General features: G+C 39.3%; 1 protein-coding gene across 2 annotated transcripts in view; it reads left to right on the top strand.

Moving 5' to 3' along the window:
* TAFA2 (TAFA chemokine like family member 2) overlaps nt 1-23,584 on the top strand; it is a 260,472-nt gene that overhangs the window by 148,525 nt on the left and 88,363 nt on the right. The window contains exons 1-2 of one of the 2 annotated variants that reach the window (XM_058191121.1): nt 2,617-2,733; nt 10,788-10,894. In XM_058191121.1, coding sequence (XP_058047104.1) covers nt 10,789-10,894 — 106 coding nt within the window. In that variant the 5' untranslated portion in view covers nt 2,617-2,733; nt 10,788. Of the gene's footprint in view, nt 1-2,616; nt 2,734-10,787; nt 10,895-23,584 lie in introns of those variants that run through there. The other variant, XM_058191120.1, reaches the window with a different exon arrangement.

Raw genomic sequence — 23,584 nt, 5'->3', positions numbered from 1 at the left:
TAAATAAATAAATAAATAAATAAATAAAGCACATAACATTACATGGAATTTAATGAGTACTACAGAATAAGTAGTGCATACAGTAGGAGTTCTAGCTTACCTTTATATTTATATTCTATATACTATTGAATAGGGATTCTGTTAAAATTACTATTATAAACAGTTGGGAGTTGCATACCTGCGTAGATCTGTGTAAATCACACACAGGTCAATTTATAAATTATAGCTACATTTGCTCTAAAACTTTGTTCTCTGTGCTATGTTTTAAATTTTATTCTAGGTATTGAACAGGGAGGAAGTGTGTAAATTTTGAATAATCATATTTGCTATATCTGTACTACACTCAACACTTTGGAAATTTCATCTTTCAGTCTGGTTAAAAGATGCTTGAACACCAGTTTTGGATTAACATATTGGGATGTGAAAAGACATTGGACTTTGGTTAACTTCACTTTTGTTAGTTAGCTCTTTCATATATTTCTGCTTCACTGTTCCAGACTATTGTTATCTTACACAGTTTTTAAATGGACAAAAAATCTGCTTCAACTGCTTATCATTTTATGGATAAGAGCAGATATTATAGCCTTTTCTTCAATACCATAATTGCTGCTTTTATATCAGAATTTCATACTTTGAAGGAGATGATTTGTGAAATGGCTTATGTTCTCCAGGCTCAGGATGTTGCAAGATCATTCAAATATGAAATATTAGAATGTCACATAAATTCCTTATATATTTAGTGTGGCTTAACTTTTTTAATTAATAAAATAATTAATTACAAGATTCATCCTGTGAAAATGTTACTGTCAATGGTCCGAATAATGAACCCAACAGAAGAAGACACTTTCAAGAATTTCAAAGTCCCCTAAGTAAAATTTTATTGAGCACATCATTTTGGCACTAAAGAATCAAAACCAGCTCTAAGTTACGAATCAGTCTTTTGTTTTGGGAATAGTCCGTATCTTGGCCAACACCTACAGAAGTGTCCTTAGTGGGTACTTGTTCTCACAGTTGAAGTTTGGAGTCACTGCATTCCATCTCACTTCCTCCCTCCCCTCAGTTTTTTGGCAAGCAATAAGGTTCAAAAGAAGCATAAGCAGCTTCAACCTTGAGAGTTACTATAGCTGAATTAAAGTTGTAATTTATATTTCAGTGGCAATTGTTAAAGAGTTGTCCCAAACTAGGAGTATTTTACTTCTGGATAAGCACTATTGCATATAGAGAAGCTTCACTTTAATTTCATAGACTAGATTTTTTTTTCTTATCAAGATAGCAAATCTTGTCTGATTTTACTTTTAGCTTGTTTAACTGTCCATTACTGAAATTAAGTCTGGTATCAGCTTTACTAGGTGACCAGACAGAAGACAAAATCAGATGAGTAATTCTATTATATTGTAAAGCTACATTAGCAGAATATTGCATTCTGAAAGTACAATTTCCCTCATCTCTTTGTAATTAGGAAATTAGAAAGAATATCTTCTGAGCATTTTATTCCACTCACTATTCAGCTATGGATTATGCTATCTCTTATATGATCATTCCCTAGGCAGCATCTCTGGGCCCAGTCTCCCAATGTGATTCCCACATACCATTACGTCTCCATTAAGACACAAGGGCATCCACATTTAAGGAAGCATTGACCACCCATTTAACTATGGAACCAGTCCCAATTTGTCTCAACCAGAAAATGCAATGGTTGAGCAAACTAGTGGAAGATATAATCCCTTCACTCTTTGGTCACATTCTCGAGATCTATATGCTATAAATGATTCATATGAACCTTACAAATTGATGGAAGAGATGCTGTACTGTGTAGATGCAATGGAAGCTGAAATAAGGCATTCTTTGGTGTTCTCATTAACATAGTATTTCAAATGAACTTGAAGAAAGGCCTGACTCCAGGTATAGCTGATTAGTCATGAGAAATCCTACATATGTACTCTGTCTATCTGCTTCTTAGCTTCCACTAGAATTGAATGAGTTCTAGTGGAAGAAAGAGGGCAGTGGTGGGATTCAAATTTTTTCCCTACCAGTTCTGTGGGGGTGGCTTGGTGGGGGTGGCTTGGTGGGGTCATGTGACTGAGTGGGTATGGGTAACTTGATATCACTCTCAGCAAGGTGGGGCAGCACCACCCCACCAAGCCACACCCACTGAGCCACGCCCACAGAACAGACAGAAAACTTCCTCCAAGTCTTCTAGCATTCATCCTGGCTGCTTCTCACCTCCTTCTCATGTTTGCTGTGTGTGTATGAGCATGAGAAGAGCCCATAAACACAGAGCAAACATGAGAAGGAGGCGAGAAGCAGCCACATTGAATGCTGCGGCAGAGAGAAGTTGAACTTTTCTCCCACCCTTCACAGCAAAGCTGCTCCCTTTATGGTCCCCACCTGGCCCCCTCCCGGGGGTCAAAGTACCTTAAAGGGACAGACTCTGATGGCTGCCTTCTGAGCAGTTCTGCTGTGAATGCAGGGAGAAAAGTTCAGATTCTCTCTGCCACAATATTTAACTTGGCTGCTTCTCACCTCCTTCTCATGTTTGCTCTGTGTGTATGAGCCCGAGAAGGAGGCGAGAAGCAACCACGTTGAATGCTGTGGCAGAGAGAAGCCGAACGTTTCTCCCTCCTGTCACAGTGGAGCTGCTCAGAAGGCAGATAAAAATGACTGCCAGTGGCTGGAGGTTTCTTGGCATGAAAGGCAGCCAAGCCTCGCTGTGTCCCACCACAAGGCACAAAGGTAGGTGAGCGAGGTGGAGGGAAAGCAGGTGGTGACTGGGTGGTGGCTCTGAGGCAAAGCTGGAGTCGGGGAATGGCTCATTCCCTGACCCAGCTGAGGCAGATGGCGAGTGGGCAGCTGCTCCAGGGCTGGGGAATGGCGCATTCCCCAAGGCGGGTGGCAGCTCCGGGGCCTTGGGGAATGGCATGTCCCTGGACCATAGCCTCTGACCCAAGATGAAGGGCAAGTGGGCGCCATGCATTGCTTAGCTTTGGTGAGCTGAGCAGAGCAGGTGAGGTGAAGTGACTGGCGAGGCAAGTAGCTGGGCCACATGCCGAAGTGAAGGAAACATATGTAGGGCTGGGATAGGTGGGGCAAGTGTTGAGTGAGGGTTGGGGCAAGTGAGCATTGAGTGGGTGAGTGAGCGTTGGGCAGACAGGCTGAGCAAGCAGTGACTGGGCAGGAGGCGGGAGCCAGCAATCACTACTGGTTCAGCGACCCAGCCCAAATTTCTCCTACTAATTTGCCTGAACCAGCTCAAACTGGCTGAATACCACCTCTGAACAGGGCACTTAGGAATGATAGTGGAAACTATCTAAACATTTCCATGTTCCACAGATCAACCAGATGTTGTGCAGTATCAGTGACAGAGAGAATGGAAAATTCCTTACATTAAAAAAAATCCATACAGATCTATTAGTCAATGTTAGTTGTTCTTTCACTCCAGCAGTGATCTTTGACATTTATTAGACCAAAGCTAACCAGAAAATGATATATTGATAAACAGGAAATATAAAGTTTCTATGCTTTTAAAACACCAAGACCAACTGGACAAAATATCTAGCATGTGTCTTGCTGTATGCCTGAGGCCACATACTAATTAGGAAAAGCTTATTATCATAATGGGAGATAAGAAATCTAGGTAGTCTTGTGCTATGCCAGAAATCACCTTAACCTGCTCAACGAGAAAGACTGATGCGCTGCACAGCAATTGGTATATTAGCAAGTTCTTGTGGTGCTATATGGCCGTCTTAATGCAGTAGCATATATTCAAAATTAGTAGCCAGTTGATTTGAGCTCCTAGTCATAGATAAATTTAATATGGCTGTAGTCCACAAATGTTTATGTCACAATTCATTAGTTTTCGAGCAACCACATGACTTTTGCTGCAATAACAATGGATAACAATGGATACCCTTCTGGAATTAATTAGAATATTATGTTTTCCCATACCCTATTACATTAACATTCTGCCATTAAACTGAAACCTGAGTTTACAAAATAACAGTATTATGGCTTTAATTTCTGTGATTGTCTATTTGTGCAAATATCTTCGCAATTATATTTTAATGCACTTTGTTATCAGTTGTACTAACTAATTAGTATTCTCAGTGAAATGTATCCTAAAATATATTTGTAAGATAGGTATTACTCTGCCTTTTAAGACAGTTGTAAAGCAGTCAATTAAGTTTTAGGATTCTCATATGCTGCCAAATTGGAGTTCTTTCAGAAAATAAAACAATTGGCTCAGAGCTCAGAATTTGTTTCTTATATTAAATGAAGAAATGAGAAATTCTTTCTCTTTTTCTATGCTTCATGTCCTGAAAACAGACAGGTTTTTTTTTTTGAAACAAAACTATATTGTCCCCCAAGCTTTGCATCCAATTATATGACACATATTCAAATAAAATAGTTTTATATTTCCTTTGTATAGAATGAGATTAAATATGACACTTATCTGAAACTGCTGATATTAAGTATGTAAAGTTTCCCGTAACTTTTTCCAATAGAATAGAATAGAATAGAATTTTTATTGGCCAAGTGTGATTGGACACACAAGGAATTTGTCTTGGTGCATATGCTCTCAGTGTACATAAAAGAAAAGATACCTTCATCAAGGCACAACATTTACAACACTAATGCTGGTCATAGGGTACAAATTTAACACTTAATGATACAACACTTAATGATAATCATAGGGTACAAATAAGCAATCAGGAAGAATCAATATCAATATAAATCATAAGAATTACCAGCAACAAAGTTACAATCATAAGTGAGAAGAGATGGGTGATGGTAATGATGAGAAGATTAATAGTAGTGCAGATTTCGTAAATAGTTTGACAGTGTTGAGGAAATTATTTGTTTAGCAGAGTGATGGCCTTCGGGGAAAAAAAACTCTTCTTCAGTTTATGTCCAGGATGTGAGGGATCTGTAAATATTTTCATGGCCGTCTTCTTGATTTGTGCAGTATACAGGTCCTCAATGGAAGGCAGGTTGGTAGCAATTATTTTTTCTGCAGTTCTAATTATCCTCTGAAGTCTGTGTCTTTCTTGTTGGGTTGCAGAACCAAACCAGACGGTTATAGAGATGCAAATGAAAGACTCAATAATTCCTCTGTAGAACTGGATCAGCAGCTCCTTGGGCAGTTTGAGCTTTCTGAGTTGGCACAGAAAGAACATTCTCTGTTGTCCTTTTTTGATGAAGTTTTTGATGTTAGTTGTCCATTTTAGATCTTGCGATATGGTAGAACCTAGAAATTTAAAGGTTTCTATTGTTGATACTATGTTGTCTAGTATTGTGAGAGGTGGAATTATGGAAGGGTTTCTCCTAAAGTCTACCACCATTTTTATGGTTTTGAGTATGTTCAGTTCCAGATTGTTTCGATTGCACCACAAGGCTAATCCTTCGACCTCTTGTCTATATGCGGATTCATCATTGTCTCGAATGAGACCAATCACTGTTGTGTCATCTGCGAACTTCAGTAGTTTAACAGATGGATCGTTGGAGACGCAGTCATTGGTATACAGAGAGAAGAGAAGTGGGGAGAGCACACAGCCTTGGGGGGCCCCTGTGCTAATTGTACAGGTATCTAATGTGATCTTGCTTAGCTTCACCTGCTGCTTCCTGTTTGTTAGGAAGCTTATGATCCGCTTACAAGTCTGTTCAGGTACCTGTAGCTGGTTTAGCTTAGTTAGAAGAGTGTCTGAGATGATGGTATTGAATGCTGAACTAAAGTCTACAAAGAGGACCTTGCATAGGTCTTTGGAGATTCAGGATGTTGTAGGATGTAGGATATTAACATATTAAAGTATTTTCACATTTTAAAAATGCATTTTATTATTTATTCATTACAAAAGCAGACTAAGGTGTTATCCAGTGGTTTTACAATGGAAACCTCTTCCTGCTACTGATTCAGTTCTTCAATTTGTATCCTATGCCCATGCAATATTGTAGAGGAGACCTAGTAACAAGGCATTACTAAGGCATCTCTTACTGCATTATGAACAAGATTGCAGTTGTTGTTGTTGTTGTTGTTGTTGTTGTTGTTGTTGTTATTATTATTATTATTATTATTATTATTATTATTATTATTATTATTATTTATTTGATTTTTATACCGCCCTTCTCCCGAAGGACTCAGGGTGGTGTACAGGCAAAAGTAAAAAACAGGCAATACAATGTACAATTTAAAATGCAGATTAAAAAACTTATTTTATAATTGGCCTAAAAAGTTTAAAATATATAATAAACTAAAACCCCATTTAAAATTATTAATAGAAAATTTAAAATCAATAAAATTTAAGCCAGCCCCGCGCGAATGAAAAGATGTGTCTTCAGTTTGCAACGGAAGGTCCGAAGGTCAGGTATTTGGCGTAAACCCGGGGGAAGCTCGTTCCAGAGTGTGGGAGCCCCCACAGAGAAGGACCTTCCCCTGGGGGCTGCCAGCCGACATTGCTTGGCAGACGGCACCCTGAGAAGTCCCTCTCTGTGAGAGCGTACGGGTCGGTGGGAGGCATGCGGTAACAGCAGGCGGTCCCGTAAGTACCCAGGTCCTAAGCCATGGAGCGCTTTAAAGGTCGTAACCAAAACCTTAAAGTGCACTCGAAAGGCCACAGGTAGCCAGTGCAGTCTGCGCAGGAGCGGTGTTACGTGGGAGCTACGCGTAGCTCCCTCTATCACCCGCGCAGCTGCATTCTGGACTAACTGAAGCCTCTGAGTGCACCTCAAGGGGAGCCCCATGTAGAGAGCATTACAATAATCCAAGCGAGAGGTAACAAGCGCATGAGTGACTGTGCACAAGGCATCCCGATCAAGGAAGGCGAACTGCCGAACCAGGCGAACCTGGTGGAAGGCCCTCCTGGAGACGGCCGTCAAATGATCTTCAAACGACAGCCGTTCATCCAGGAGGACACCTAAGTTGTGCACCCTATCCTTTGGGGCCAGTAACTCGCCTCCAACAGTCAGCTGCGGCTGCAGCTGACTGAATCGGGATGCCGGCATCCACAGCCACTCCGTCTTGGAGGGATTAAGCTTGAGCCTGTTTCTCTCCATCCAGACCCGTACGGCTTCCAAACACCGGGACAGCACTTCAACAACTTCATTGGGGTGGCCCGGGGTGGAAAAGTACAGCTGGGTGTCATCAGCGTACAGCTGGTATCTCACCCCGAAGCCACTGATGATCTCACCCAACGGCTTCATATAGATGTTGAACAGAAGGGGCGAGAGAATCGACCCCTGCGGCACCCCACAAGTGAGGCACCTCGCGGTCGACCTCTGCCCCCCTGTCAACACCCTCTGCGACCGGTCGGAGAGATAGGAGGAGAACCACCGATACACGGTGCCTCCCACTCCCAATCCCCCCAACCGGCGCAGCAGGATACCATGGTCGATGGTATCAAAAGCCGCTGAGAGGTCTAATAGGACCAGGGCAGAGGAGTAACCCCTGGCCCTGGCCCTCCAGAGATCATCCACCAATGCGACCAAAGCTGTCTCCATGCTGTATCCGGGTCGGAAGCCGGACTGGAACGGGTCTAGATAGACGGCTTCATCCAGGTATTGGGGTAGCTGTCGCGCCACAGCACTCTCTACAACCTTCGCAACGAAACGAAGGTTGGAGACTGGACGATAATTACCCAAAATAGCTGGGTCCAGGGAGGGCTTCTTGAGGAGGGGTCTCACCACCGCCTCTTTCAAGTTATGATCTGCAACAATTATCATTTCAGTGGTGCCCCACTGTAGAGCCTCATCTTTCAGTCATGGACTGCTTGCTTTGCTTCCTAGCAATAGTCTTTCTTATGAATTATATTTAGCTCTTGTCTCAGAGCATTAAGAATACACTTTTTATGTCGCATGATTATGGTTTTAGTATTAATTTTAGTTTCATAGTTTTAGTTTTTATATTCTGATTTTGTTTATAAAATGTTGTCTTGAATACAGAGCAGATTTGGAAGACAGAATATAAATGAAATAAAAAAGAAAAGAAAATTGTATTGAATGCAATTTGACATCATTTGCTTATTTCAAGAAGTATCAAAGCCACTATTAGAATCAATTGCTTGTTACTGCTTAAAAATAAGTGGATATGGATTGGGGAGAAAATAATCACATAATGTGGGTAAATGATACACAGCATAGTCTATTTGTACTCTCTTTACAATAAAAATGAAGTATGAATTACTGCTATATTTTAAACAGTGATGTTTAGAAAGCTAAGAATTATGTTGAAGTATTTTTCAACTACTAACAGCAGACGCATTTTCTCCATAATGATCTATCCTTAAACTGATATCCCATATCTTTCAAAAGTGCACTTATCGCCCTTGTAACTGAGTCTATCCACCTTGCTGCTGCATATCCTCTTCCCTTTACTTCTACTTTACCCAACATCAGAGACTTTTCTATATCTTTCTATATCTTTGCATAATGTGTATAAATTATAAATTATGTTTAAAATACCATTTCTGCCTTTAATTCACTGGTTTGCTTTTGAAGTTCATTTACTAAATTTTAGATTCAGGTTTTACATCTGCAGAAGATAAATATCAATATATTATTCTTTCTCACAGAATTTCTATAAATTTCTCACAGCATTTCTATAAATTAAATAGAAAATATTTTTATAAATAATTTTATTTTCTTAATACCGTTTTCCCTGAAAATAAGACCTATCCCAAAAATAAGCCCTGGCATGTTTTTACACATGCACCTGATATAAGCCCTACCCCCAAAATAAGCCCTGCTTAAGAGCCTGCATAGCTGCCTGCCCACCCATTCCATCTGCTGTCCCACACGTCCTGCACTGGCTTACCTCAATGCCCCTGCAGCAAGACCACCTATGCCCTGACAATTGCCTTGCTTTGCAGCAGCGGCTCCATCAGCCCCACCCAGCAAGACCCTGCATGGTTGCCAGCCCACTTCTTCTGCTTGCTCATGGCCACAATGAAGCAGAAGGCTGAGGATATGCTTGTGCCACAGTCACGAAGCGAGACAGGTGTCAGGGCTTGGTTGGCCTGGCTATAGAGGTCCTAAGATAAGCTGGTGTGGGCTGCATGAGGCAGCTCCACCTCCACCCCACCTTGTGGCCGCAGCACCGGTGCATTGCTTGGCCTCCTACTTCATTGTGGCCATGAGCAAGCAGAAGAAGTGGGCCAGCGGCCACGCAGAGTCCTGCTGGATGGGGCTGATGGAGCCACCGCTGTGAAGCAAGGCAGTTGTTGGGGTGTAGGTGGCTTGGCTGCAGGGGCATTGAGGTAAGCTGGGGGAGCTCCATTTTTCCTGCCTCATGGCAGTGGTGACCCTAGTGTGCCACACAGCCTGCCCCACCATAAGCAAGCAGAAGAAGTGGGCCTCCTGTACATGGAAATAAGACACTCCCTGAAAATAAACCCTAGTGCTTATTTTGGGGCCCAAAAGAAAATAAGACCTGGTCTTAGTTTTGGGGAAACACAATTACTACAGAAAAAAATAGGAATTGAAAAAAATGTGAACACAATACAAACAAAACATTAAATAAAAAACTAAATAAACCAAACTAACATATATGTAAAACAAAAAAGATTGTTTAAAAAAGCAATAACACTGTTCTGTGTTCTCATAAGATCCAGCATTTTTGAACCTGATACTCTGCTAATATGATAAAGTTGCTGGCCAAATTTATTTGAAGAGTGCCATTTATTATTATTATTAAATTTATTTGCAGCCCATCTTATGGTTTGAGGTAACTCTGCATTGCATTTAGAATCTGCTAATGTATAATCCCCAAAATAAGTTTGTATTGTCATCAATTCCTGTCCAAAAGAGAATTTTTAAATGTTTTTTAAAAATACAGCAGAGATTAGGATTATCAACTCATCTGAGAGTATATCCCAGAGAAGAGCAACTACACCAAAGACACAACCTGAACTATTGCAAAATAAGAGCATAGCAAAGGTGGGAAAAGTCCACAGATCATCTTGACCAGCTATGAGGGATAGAGGAATCATTTGGAACAGACATACAGATTTGGCCTATGGAGCCACCCTGGAGATGTCGAGGGACTGGTCCCTGCCACTCTGATCACAGCCCACCCCAGCCAGATGCCTCCCAGTGCATGCACAGGAGGCAGAGAGTGTGTGGGAGGTAGTGGTATCCAGCATTAGCAGCCCTCAGCTGGCACACTCTGGGACTCTTCAGCCCATGCAGTGCAGGTGGGGGCAGGGCACTACAACCACTGGGCCAGACCTCCAAGCAGCAGGTGAAGGCAGAGTCATGGTGGGGGAGGGACATGATTCGGCCTACTGGATGTGCTGGGCGGCAGCATGGCCACCTGCCCAGTTCTAGCTGTAGTGGCTGCAGAGAAGCAAAGACAGATGGTGGGGTTGCGGTGAGGCAACCCAGCCAGTCGCTGTCACCGCCATGCCGTGGCCCCTGCGTGCTTGGCCCCCATTCTCCAACCTCATCCTCCATGAGCCTGCTCCCTGCCCTTCCCATTCGCTGGGGCCGTTCGGGGTGGTTGAGTAGGCAGCAGGCTCGCTAGAGGACAAGGTTGGACAGCGGGGGCCAAGCACGCAGGGACCATGACATGGCAGTGACAGCGACTGGTTGGGCTGCCTCACCGCTACGCCACTATCTGTCTTTGCTTGCCTGTGGCCACTACAGCTGGGACTGAACCTGTTAAAGAGATTAACTTCCTGTTGTATTTGGCAAGTAACTGATAAAATATTTATATATGTTCGAAAATGTTTCTAACTATTTTTATAAAACAGAAAAATATATTTGGAAAAAATTTCATTTTCTGTATTTTTTCCCTGTAGGATGAATAAAAGATACTTGCAGAAAGCAACAAAAGGAAAACTGCTAATAATAATATTTATTGTAACACTGTGGGGGAAAATAGCATCTGGGGCAAATCACAACAAAGGTAAGAGGCAATGTTCTATGGTATCAATGTGGAAAGACAAAGTGATTTAAAGCAGTGTTTCTCAATCTCAGTAATTTAGTTATGTGTGGACTTCAACTCCCAGAATTCTACAGCAAGCATGCTAATCTAAGGAAAGAAGAAGGATGGATGGATGGATGGATGGATGGATGGATGGATGGATGGATGGATGGATGGACGGACGGACAGCCGGATCAACCCATGGATAATCAGACACTTTTTTAAAAAAAAATTGTTTGCTTGTGGTTTGGCCAGGATAGAAATCATACTTGAACTTTTTTTGTACAAGTTTACTTCAATTTTCTGCAAATTATCCATGAAGACATTTTTATGTCTGAATTTCATGAATTTCTCTTTATATCTCAGTTTTTGTCCTTTTCATTTGAAGTTGGTGTACTTTATAAATTAAATAGGCTTATGTAAAAGTTTTTATTCATAAAATATCCTTTTTCAAAGAGCACCTGGAAGAGCTATTCATGAGTTCTAAAAAAACCTCAAGGAATACATTCTGTTCTAAAGTGTTCCAATGATTCTGCAGGTACACAGTGTGAAAATAAATCTGTTTTCTTGGTAATCTGTGAGAGAGTTCTGTTTAAACATCCATAGAATATGGATTTTTTGGCTTTTTCATAATCTGTTCATTTTTTATTAGGTCCTCTCTTCAGGGAACAATATCTTTTGATTTATAAATGAATAGAAGGAAGCTCTAAGCAAAAATACATAAGGGTGCTAGTAATAGTTTTAATACTATGCTTCTGAAATTGTATATATCATAGTATAGTCATATGTTTGCATATTTCAGCTTTTTTAGATTACATAACTCACAGTAGTTTTCTTATTTTTGCAATTAAAAGGAAGACTTTACTTACTTGATAGAAGTAAAGATATAATCAGAGAAGACATAGTAAATTCATGATCCTTTGTTTTTCTTATCTCACTCGTAATAATTCCTGCAACATAGGAAAGAAAGCAATTTTGCTTTGACTTCATTTCTAGAAAATAGTTTATTAAAGTGAATTGCTTGCCCATTCTGTTATCAATTATTTGATAAGCTCTTGAACTATTGCAAAATACCTATTTATCTTTATTTATTTTAGATTGTTTATATAGCTGCTCAACTTGCAGTAATAATACTGGGTGGCTTACATGTGGCTAAAAGCATAAAAACAAAGAAATCAAAACCAAAATTCACAAATACTTGAAAGAAACAACTGTGACTACTACAGTATTCACATTCATATTATATTAATTTTGGGTGGGCTAAGTTGTTCGACCAATTGAAAAAATAAATGCCAATTTAACTATAAAGTTAAAAGCTCTCTACATGGGGCTTCCCTTGAAGGGCATCCGGAGGCTACAGTTAGTCCAGAATGCGGCTGCGCGGGTGATAGATGGAGCCCCTCGGGGCTCCCGCATAACACCCATCCTGCGCAGGCTGCACTGGCTACCTGTGGCCTTCCGGGTGCGCTTCAAGGTTTTGGTGACCACCTTTAAAGCGCTCCATGGCATAGGGCCGGGCTATTTATGGGACCGCCTACTGCGACCAGATACCTCTCACCGACCCGTGCGCTCTCACAGAGAGGGACTCCTCAGGGTGCCGTCAGCTAGGCAGTGTCGTCTGGCGACGCCCAGGGGAAGGGCCTTCTCTGTGGGAGCTCCCGCCCTCTGGAACGAACTCCCCCCAGGACTCCGTCAACTTCCGGATCTTCGAACCTTCCGTCGCGAGCTCAAGACACATTTATTCATCTGTGCAGGACTGGCTTAGATTTTAAATTTAGAGGGGTTTTAAATTGATTTTAATATTTATATTTCTATTTTTAATAATTGGGCATTAGAATAAGTTTTTTAATGATTATTTTAATTTGTATATTGATGTTTTTACATGCCTGTAAACCGCCCTGAGTCCTTTGGGAGATAGGGCGGTATATAAGTTTGAATAATAAATAAATAAAATAAATAAAGAAAGAAAGAAAGAAAGAAAGACAGAAAATGTTAGAAGTATAGTCAGACATATTTTGTATCTGCTCTACTAAGGCCCTGTAACAAAACTAACGTATTTTTAATTTTAAAGTATGTTTTATAATGTTGCTAATAATGCCAAATAAGTATTTATTTTTATATTCTAGGCTTTAAGAAAAAAATATTTTTGAAATACCAAAATTTTTTGTACATTAGTAAATTTCTCACAAATATACAGCATAACTGCTGCTCAGTATAGCCTTCCCCATTTCATGCATTTCGGATGTGTGGGATTAGAACCGTAGTCACATGGAATTGTCAATATAATCACCAGCTTGAGAAATTGATCAGGTAGGGATTTTCTAACTATATAAAGTTTAAAAAATTTTTTATATAAAAAAGCCCCTTTTACTTATTTCTATATTTAAAAATGGTAGCTATTGGCTACTATTTTAGGGCCAGTAAAAAAGATCAAAATGTTTATGGTCTTTGACAGAAAGACCTGTAAACATGGTAGTGACAAAATATTAGACTGGCCCTTTGCCAGCTTTTTCCAAAGCAAAACTGTAGCAGCAAGGAGAAATAGATTTTACTGTAATTTGTTTCCTATAACATTTTTTTCTTATTTTTATACTTTGGATCTTATTTGTTGGCCACTATTGCATTTAAATTTGTAAAAGAAATTGTTTGAAAAACTAAGATTGCGACTGTGGACATATCAGCATAGACTGTTTAATCTGTTTCTGTCTTGTGCTCATAGCAGTTTACTTAAACTAGTTTAAGAAAAAAAACATGCTTGGACTGGTAACACTTTGGAAATAGTCTGCAATATTCTCTTGACTTCCTGGCTATCATACCCCATTTAGCAGCTCACTTTTGGCAAAAGCATTTTTGAAACTTACTATTTTTTCCTCTGTCTAATTATATCTACCTAGCTGAGGATGTTTCTTTAGCTGCAAGGTTCCATTATTTGATTTTCATTGTTACCTCAATATATGGATAAAAAAAATGAAATAGTGGACTCTGCATTTTTTTTAATTCCAGAAAAGACCTCAGATAGCTAGATGAAGGAAATATCAACGTCTTCTTCTTCTTGTGCCATATCCGTCATCGGACGTCGGCGATCATGTTGGTGAGCCTATTTTTATCAGCAGCCGCACAAAAAAGTGCTGCTGAGTTTTGTCCAGACCAGTCCCTTAGATTTTGAATGATGTTCTTCTTCTGCCTGGACCTCGTTTGCCTTCAATCTTTCCTTGGAGGATTAAGTGAAGTATGCCATATTTTTCCAGGTGTTGCGTCACATGTCCAAAATATTCTAACTTTTGCTTTTTAATGATTTTAATGATTTTCCTTGGCTTTCCCAGGTGGCTTATCACCTCCTCATTTTTGATTTTGTCAACTCAGCTGTCTGTAAATCCACGTTTCAAATGCTTCTAGTCTCTTCAAGGGGCTTTCTGTCAGAGACCAACTCTCTACTCCATAGAGCATGATAGAAAAGATGTAACATCTGACAAGCATCATTTTCAGTCTTAGGGTTATGTTGTGACTGCAGAAGACCTTTTTCATTTTGAAGAATGCTGTTTGACATATCTGCTAAATTTTGGAACAACCTCTTAAATTCTAGACAAAGCTTTTACCCACTGTTCTATTTTAATGCGGAGGGTCAAGGTAGAAAATTTTAGGTATTTTTTAGGTTTCTGAGCTAATATAAAGTAGCTAATTAATTTTTGGGAAATATTTGTAAGGAAGAAAATTGTTCCAGAAAAGAGCACTTCAGACAACCTAAACTTTCTTGCCACAGTTGTAAAGTGAATCACTACAGTTAAGTTAATGACATGTTAAGTGAATCTAACTTTCACCACTGACTGCTTGTCAGAAGTTGCAAAAAGTGATGACATGACCCTGGGACACTTCAATTGTCATAAATATGAGTCAGTTGCTAAGCATTCAAATTTTGATCACGTGTCCATGGGGATGCTGCAATGGTTATAATTGTAATAAACAGTAACTTTTTTCAGTGCCCTTGTAACTTTGAATGGTCACTAAATGAAGTATTGTAGGTCAATGACTACCTGTAATCTATACATTTATAGATTATATACATCTTTCTAATTCTTCTTCTTTACTTGAAATACGTTCTTATTGTCAGAATTCCATCCCATCCCATCCCATCCCATTCATACATATAGCATTTAGCTGTAATGTGGTTTGCTTTATTTGGGTATAACATTTTAGCAATGAAGCTATATTATTTTATAAAGTAAGCTTTATGGCTGTCTAGACGATATAGTAAGAAGGATAGTAAAATGCTGCTTATCATCTTAATATAACCTAATATAAGTCCTTAATTATACAGTGGGGTGTTCTATCTCCCACGGTTTCCACCCATCCAGTAAGACCGGGAAGAATCAATGAACTTTGGATCCCTTCAATCAAATAATGACATCTATATATTGTGGTTCCTGCTCTGCAGTGTGATACCAATGAGAGATCTGTCTTCCTCCTGTCTAATGTTTTTTTGGATGCCGGTAAAACCTGGCTGTTCCCAGTCTTGAGGTAGGGTGTTTGTGAAGCCCTGTAGATGATGTTTTTATTTTTATTTATTTATTTTGTCACACAGTATATATAAGCATAAGCATGAAATAATTGTACAATATATAAGCATATATATAAGTATGTAATGACTATATTAATTATATATAACGAAAGGAAACAATAGGACAGGAACGGTAGGCACGTTTGTGCTCTTATGCACGCCCCTTAAAGACCTCTTAGGAATGAGGTGAGGTCAATATAGATAGTTTTTGGTTGAAGCTTTGGGGATTTTGGGAAGAGACCACAGAGTCAGGTAGTGTATTCCAAGCATTAACAACTCTGTTACTGAATTCATATTTTCTGCAATCAAGATTGGAGTGGTTAACATTAAACTTAAATCTATTGTGTGCTCGTGTATTGTTGCAATTGAAGCTGAAGTAGTCTTCGACAGGAAGGACATTGTAATAGATGATTCTATGAGTTAAACTCAGGTCATGTTGAAGGCGGTGTAGTTCTAAATTTTCTAAACCCAGGATTTCAAGTCTGGTAGCATAAGGTATTTTGTTGTATTCAGAGGAGTGGAGAACTCTTCTTGTAAAATATTTCTGGACACGTTCAATTGTACTGATGTCAGAAATGTGGTATGGGTTCCAAACAGTCAAGCTGTATTCAAGAATTGGTCTAGCAAATGTTTTATATGCTCTGGTTAGTAGTGTAGTGTTTTTGGAGAAGAAGCTGTGCAAAAACTTCAAAAACCGCTACAGAAATATTTGCAACCAAATAAAAACTTAATGTAACATTTACCACACCAAGCAGGAAGAAGACATTCTATGCACAAATTCCAATCGTGCTTTTTATAATTTTATGAACAATAAACTTAAAGAAACAAGATCCATCCCACTACTAAAAGAATCTAACGGCAAAGAATGTACTGATGAAACAGTTAAAGCAAACCTCTTTAACACATTCTTTGGCTCAGTCTTTGTAAACAGTGATGGCTCATATCCGACATTCCCCAATCGTACTAACAATGAGCACAACGACTTAACACATATAGACTTCACAGAAGATAATGTTGAAAAAGCTCTTCGCAACCTGAAACCATCATTATCTATTGGGCCTGATGGACTATGTGCATACTTCTTAAAAAAACTTTCAATTAATATAGCAGAACCCCTAAGCATAATCTTTAATAAAGCTTTCACGACTAGTTCCCTTCCCAAACTTTGGTCTCTAGCCACAGTCATCTCTATCTTCAAAAAAGGAGATCCCAGCCTAGTTGAAAATTATAGACCAATCTCTTTATGTTGTATCACCTGCAAAGTAATGGAATCTACCAATCCATTACCCTCCACCTAGAAACAAACAACCTACTCTCTAATAAACAATTTGGTTTCAGAAAAAAATTATTATGTAACTTACAACTTCTCCACTGCAAAAATATATGGACTACTAATCTTGATCAGGGCAAAGCAATAGATGCAATCTACATAGACTTCTGCACAGCTTTTGATTCAGTAGTACATGATAAACTCCTAAAACTAAAATCCTACGGCATTTCAGGACTTCTTCACAATTGGATAAATGCCTTCCTGTCAAACAGACAACAAGTGGTCAAAATTGGCAACGCTCTATCAAATCCTGTTCCTGTCAAAAGTGGCGTTCCCCAAGGCAGCGTTCTTGGACCAACTCTCTTCATATTATAAATAAATGATCTCTGTGACCTTATTTCAAGTTATTGTGTTCTCTTTGTGATGATGTCAAACTATTTAACACCACCAACAATACTTCTACCCTTCAAAAAGACCTTGACTTTGTATCCGATTGGTCTAAAACTTGGCAACTCCAAATCTCAACCAGCAAATGCTTAGTCTTATATATTGGGAAAAAGAACCCTAACAATAAGTACAAGCTTGATGGACATTACCTTACAGATGACCCCCACCCTGATAAAAATCTTGGAGTTTTCATATCAAATGATCTAAGTGCCAAAGCCCACTGCAACTAAATCGCAAAAAAGGCTCTAAGAGTTGTAAACCTAATTTTAGGCAGCTTCTTTTCCAAAAACTCTACACTACTAACCAGAGCATAGAAAACATTTGCTAGACCTATTCTTGAATACAGCTCACCTGTCTGGAACCCATACCACATCTCTGACATTAATACAATTGAACGCGTCCAGAAATATTTTACAAGAAGAGTTGTCCGCTCCTCTTATACTGGTGGTATAAGGTATTTTGTTGTTTTCAACAACAAAATACCTTATACCACCAGACTTGAAATCCTGGGATTAGAAGACTTAGAACTCTGCGGACTCCGACAAGACCTGTGTTTAACACACAGAATCATCTATTGCAATATCCTTCCTGTAAAAGACTACTTCAGCTTCAATCGCAATAATACAAGAGCAAACAATAGATTCAAACTTAATGTTAACCGCTTCAACCTTGATTGCAGAAAATATGACTTCTGTAACAGAGTTGTTAATGCTTGGAACTCACTACTTGACTCACTACTTGACTCTTCTCAATCCCAAAAATCCCAAAAACTTCAACCAAAAACTGTCTACTATTGACCTCACCCCATTCCTAAGAGGACTATAAGGGGCGTGCATAAGAGCACAAAAGTGCCTACCATTCCTGTCCTATTGTTTCCTTTCATTATTTCAAATTAATATAGTTATTGCATACTTTTGCTCATATATATGCTTATATGATATATAGTTAATTTATGTTGATGCTTGTGTATATTGTTGTGACAAAATAAAATAAAATTTAAAAAAAAGATTAAGTTTACAACTTTTAAGGCCTTTTTTGTGATGTAGTTACAGTGGGCTTTGGCACTTAGATCATTTGATATGAAAACTCCAAGATCTTTAACAGGGTGGGGGTCGTCAGTAAGGTAATGTCCATCAAGCTTGTACTTAGTGTTTAGGTTCTTTTTTCCAATATGTAAGACTGAGCATTTGCTGGTTGAGATTTGGAGTTGCCAAGTTTTTGACCATTCAGATAAAAAGTAAGGTCTTTTTGGAGGATAGCTGTATTGTTGGTGGTGTTAAATAGTTTAACATCATCAGCAAAAAGAACACAATTACTTGTAATATGGTCCCAGAGATCATTAATGTATAATATGAAAGTGTTGGTCCAAGAACGCTGCCTTGGGGAACTCCACTTTTAACAGGAACAGGATCTGATAGAGCATTGCCAATTTTGACCACTTGTCTGTTTGATAGAAAAGCTGTTATCCAATTGTGGAGGGGTCCTGATATGCCGTAGGATTTTTTGTTAGAAAGAATAGGTTTGTCTGAATGCACAATATTTTTCTGCTGTTTTTCCTTGTTTTAATTCTTGTTCTTATTAGATAAAAGCTATTGGTGGCTTCTAAATCTCATTATAAATGAATAAATGTATCTTGGAGAAAATCTCCACAGAACATTTACAGTAAGCAGTAGAATAGGTCTTCTCTTCTTCTCTAGATTTAAGCCACCAAAATCTGGTGTGAACAGCAAATTCAGGAGCTTGAGCAACAAAGCATAATTATATTCCTGCAAAAGCAGAAGTCAGGCAAAATAACTTTTAATTACACAATTGAATTATACACTTTGTATCAATTATACAAAGATATAAAAGTGGGCTATCTTACTATCTTATGCTATTATTTAACTGTATTCAGAGAAAGTTTGTCATATTAAAAGCTTCTGTCCTCTATCTGAACGCAGCAGGGCCTGATCAGGACTGATAATAAAAGCTTGTTTTCCAAGTTAGCAATCCTCTACTTCTTTATCCTTTGGCTTGAAACTGTCATGGACATGGAAGTGCCATTGGGAATGGAGGAAGTTAGATTGAAGGTGAGATCTCCAACCTCTGGTATTAATTTTCAGACTAATAGCCATTTTATGGGATGCCATACTATGTTTTTCAAATTCCAAGAATGCTATTGACCCAATGATTTGAGGATTCCAGTGCAATGTATAAATATGATGTGTCCTATTCCATAATCTATGGAATGGGACAATGACAAAACAATGACTCAGTGCAATGTGGGAATCCAGCCAGCATATCTTGAAAGAATTTCTTCAGGGTTTGGAATTAGCATTTATATTACTGTTCTCCTGCCTTTGGCCATAGAACCTTCAGGACAGAATGTTCAGGGAAAATCACTGTAACCTAAGAGCACATATACTTCATCTTGTTCATACTTTAAAGCTTGCTCATTTTGTATTGCATACTAGAGGCTTCCATTTCATTTCATACAATCTGATTGAATCTAAATTTAGGGTTTTGAGACAGCTGTCACCTCAGATGTATACTATATTGTCCTGTAGACTTATCACTTAGTGTTTCTATGGTGCCCTGCTGATTTAATCATATATATTTTTTCATATTCGGTTATCTTTATTTCATATACTCGGCAGATGTTCTGGGGCAAATAATGCAGTTAAATATCCCAAAATTTCCCTCTTCCATATGCCTTCTTTTTCTTTATAATTATTATTAGAAAGATAGAACATTACTTTGCTTTGTAAGATTAAAACATTGGATTTCTTTTTCCTCATTTCTATGAAATGTTAAGTACAACTTATCAGACTTATCAGAATAATTCAAAATATTTTTCCATTACTATTCCCTTTGCCCTGCCCTATTTTCAAGTAAATTGCAGAATATTAATTATGTGAAAAAAGATACCAAAACCTGGATTTTAGGGGTCTCATCAGTTTTACAAGATACTATATTAAACAATTGAGGATAAAGACAGATATGCTAAGACATGAGAATGGAGAACAGAAAATATCAGCCATGTTTACTTACTCAACTGTATGTCTACTCTGCTAATCCCTCTGACTGGAGAAAACAATCAATCGTAGCAGTGGAAGTTGTCATTGAAGTGAGATAATTGTCTTCTCTTCACAACCATATCCAGGTTATGACATTTATTTATTTATTTATTTAAATTTATCGACCACTTAATTCCTGTGGACTCTGGTGACATATACTTGACTGGTGGTGTATAGGAAAAATAATAAAAACAACAGTACATTTGTTCTTATTTGCCCCTCAAATAACCACTTTATTTTGGAGCTTATTTTAAACCACAGTTAATTGCATATTTTAAGAAAGTACAAGGCTGTGATCCAAACAAAGAAAAGAAAAGAAATTAAAGTTGGGAAAAAAGTCTTTATAATAACCCAGCCTTGTGATAAGCAACATACAATATTTGTCTTTAAAAACAGAACTATAGTCTAAGTACGTAGTAAGGATAAAAAAGTGAGATGTCCCTTCTCTGGCAGCCTATTGGATGCAGAGGACAGACAGAGCATATTAGGACTACATATCCCAGATATTCAAGTACCAAGTTTAATTTTTGATTTCTTCATTCAATTTCTATAGTACCCATAGAATCAGTCAATGACTCTGGGCATCTTACAGTTTAAAAATATATTACAATTAAATCACTAAAACATTTTAAAACAATAGCAACAAAAAATAGGAGCATGCTAAATAAATATACATAGCAGCTGAGATATTGGCTACTTAGCAGTAAAGCCAGAAAATGGGACCCTTGACACATTCAGTGCCCCCGGCTTGGGAACATAGCCTGGTTTTTAGGGCCTTATGAAAAACTAACAGGATTGGGCCATTTAATCTCCCAAAGAAGGCAGTTCCATAAAGCAGGGGCCACTGCAGAGAAAGTTGATAAAGGTTGCATCTTCTTCATTCTTCACCAGTGATGGTGATTCTCCTGCATGTCTTTTATTCCATGGGATCATCTCAGGGGTGGATTCTAAATTTTTTTGCTACCGGTTCTGTGGGCGTGGCTTATTTTGTGGGCATGGCTTGATTGTCATGTGACAGTGGGTGTGGCTTGATGGTCATATGACTGGGTAGGCATGGCCAACTCAATGTCTCTCATGTCAAGGGGTACCTCACCTGGCCCCTCCCCTCCTAGCCATTCCTTGTCACACCCAGCCTCAACGTATCTATAGTTCTGCAAAAATGTTGTTCACCTTTTTGCAACTTTATTATCTACATATTATAAATCAGGGGTCTCCAAACTTGGCCACTTCAATTCCCAGAATTCCTCAGCCAGCTTTGCTGTCTTAAAGTCTTAAAGTGGCCAAGGTTAGAGACCTCTGCTATAGTTGCACTTTCATGGACCACTGAAAGGAGGAAATGGCTCACATGCTTTCCCCAAGAGTGTGATAGACAACAGTCTATCACACTCTTGGGCAGTCTATCTTTTAAGGGGCTGCTAGAAAAAAGGGGGGAGGAAGTATTTTCCAAAGCACCAGAAGGCAAAACAAGAAGCAATGGATGGGAACTCAACAAAGAGAGAAGCAACCTAAAACTAAGGACAAACTTCTTGACAGTGTGAACCTATATAGGTTTCAGTCATAATTTCACATATAAAATAGCCATTCATGTAATACAACCTGCATATTGTTCAAAACAATCATTATTATTATGGCTGATGTTTGACAGCAAGCCTAAAATCCCCATTCCCTCCCCACTCCAGGGGAAGGTTACTTCAAAATCCCATTTCCTCCCCACCCCACTAATCTGTTCTGGGAAGGAATCAAACTCCCCCTCTTCATGTCCCAAATGAAATATCCCAGATATTTAAGGAATAATCAAGTTGCTAGCAAGGAACCTGCCTGGAATTCCACATTCCTGCCAGCTGCATAAAGGAAACTTTGTAAACAGAAAACAGCTATCGGAAGTTCGGCTCCATTTACAAGCAGGCAGAAAACTCATTCAAGACAGGATACTTCACAATGGAAATTGCCCAAATCGTTTTAGAAGCACAAAGCCCATGTTGCACAAACCCCAAAACTTCAAAAACATTGAACCATATAAGAATTCCTCCTCTTATCCAATTTGTTGTTCAGCTGACTCAGAACGGAGCTTCTAGCCACTCTGTCAATTTAAAACGACAGCGTTTCCCCCCCCCTTCTTCTTTGCCAAGTGATCTCATGGCTGAGAAGCAGCTGATCAATTTAAAGGGATGGTGTCTTGTTTTTTCCCCTCTTCTTCGACAAGTGAGTTTTGATTTTTTCCTTCTAGCCGATCGGCTGGGAGTTGGGAGGCAGCAATAGATTGGGGGCGGGGCCAGGCAGAATTTTTACTACCAGTTCTCCGAACTACTCAAAATGTTTACTACGGGTTCTTGCGAACTGGGGAGAACCGGTAGCAACCCACTACTGGATCATCTGGCTGGCAGAAGGCTTCTGGGGACCGGGAAGGCCAAAAAGGGGACGTGGGGTGCCTGTGCATCCTGTTTTTGGCTGGCAGAGTGTTACTGGGGTTTGGGGAGGCACTCCCCTGGTACTGGCGCTGCTTGGCTACTTGTCCTTTTCCCGCTCTCCTGCCTGCCAGGTGCGTGGAGCCCTTGCCGGAGCCTGTTGCGCACGTTCAGCATGTGTGGAGGAAGCTCCGTGACAGCCAGCTAGATTCTGAAAGTGGATTGAGACTGCTGCGATGTGAATAGAATAGAATGGAATGGAAATAGGAGAGAATGGAATAGGAATGGGAATAGGAATAGGATGGAATAGAATGGAATAGCAATAGCAATAGGATAGAGTGGGAATGCGAATGGGAATACGATGGAATGGAATGGAAATGGAAAGGAATGGAATGGAATGGGATTCAACGAGGTAACCCTGGGCACTGCCAGGATTGAAGATGCCCCAGGAGCCAGTCTCATCTCTGTACCCATCAAGCTTCCCCACCCCTATTTGCTCTTCAACTTTAGTTGTACTTGAAATCTTAATTTCTCCAGAGGGGCTCAAAAAAACCCTGACTCTGTGGTCTCTTCCCCAAATCCCCAAAGCTTCAACCAAAAACTATCTACTATTGACCTCACCCCATTCTTAAGAAGTCTGTAAGGGGCGTGCATAAGAGCACAAGCGTGCCTACCGTTCCTGTCCTATTGTTTCCTTTTGTTATATCCAATTAATATAGTTATTACATACTCATACCTATATATATGCTTATATATTGTATATTTATTTCATGCTTATGCTTATATATACTGTGTGACAAAAATAAATAAATAAATAGATAGATAAATAAATAGTGGAAAGGAGAGAGAGAGACAGAGAGAGAAAGAGAGAGGGAGGGGGAGAGGGAGAGAGAGAGAGGGAGGGAGGGAGAGAGAGTCAGTCAGTCTTGTTCATTGTAA

Source organism: Ahaetulla prasina, chromosome 7, assembly GCF_028640845.1.
Source record: "Ahaetulla prasina isolate Xishuangbanna chromosome 7, ASM2864084v1, whole genome shotgun sequence".
NCBI classification, from domain to species: domain Eukaryota; kingdom Metazoa; phylum Chordata; class Lepidosauria; order Squamata; family Colubridae; genus Ahaetulla; species Ahaetulla prasina.
Note: the sequence above shows the minus strand (reverse complement) of the source record. Positions and strands in the feature narration are given on the sequence as shown.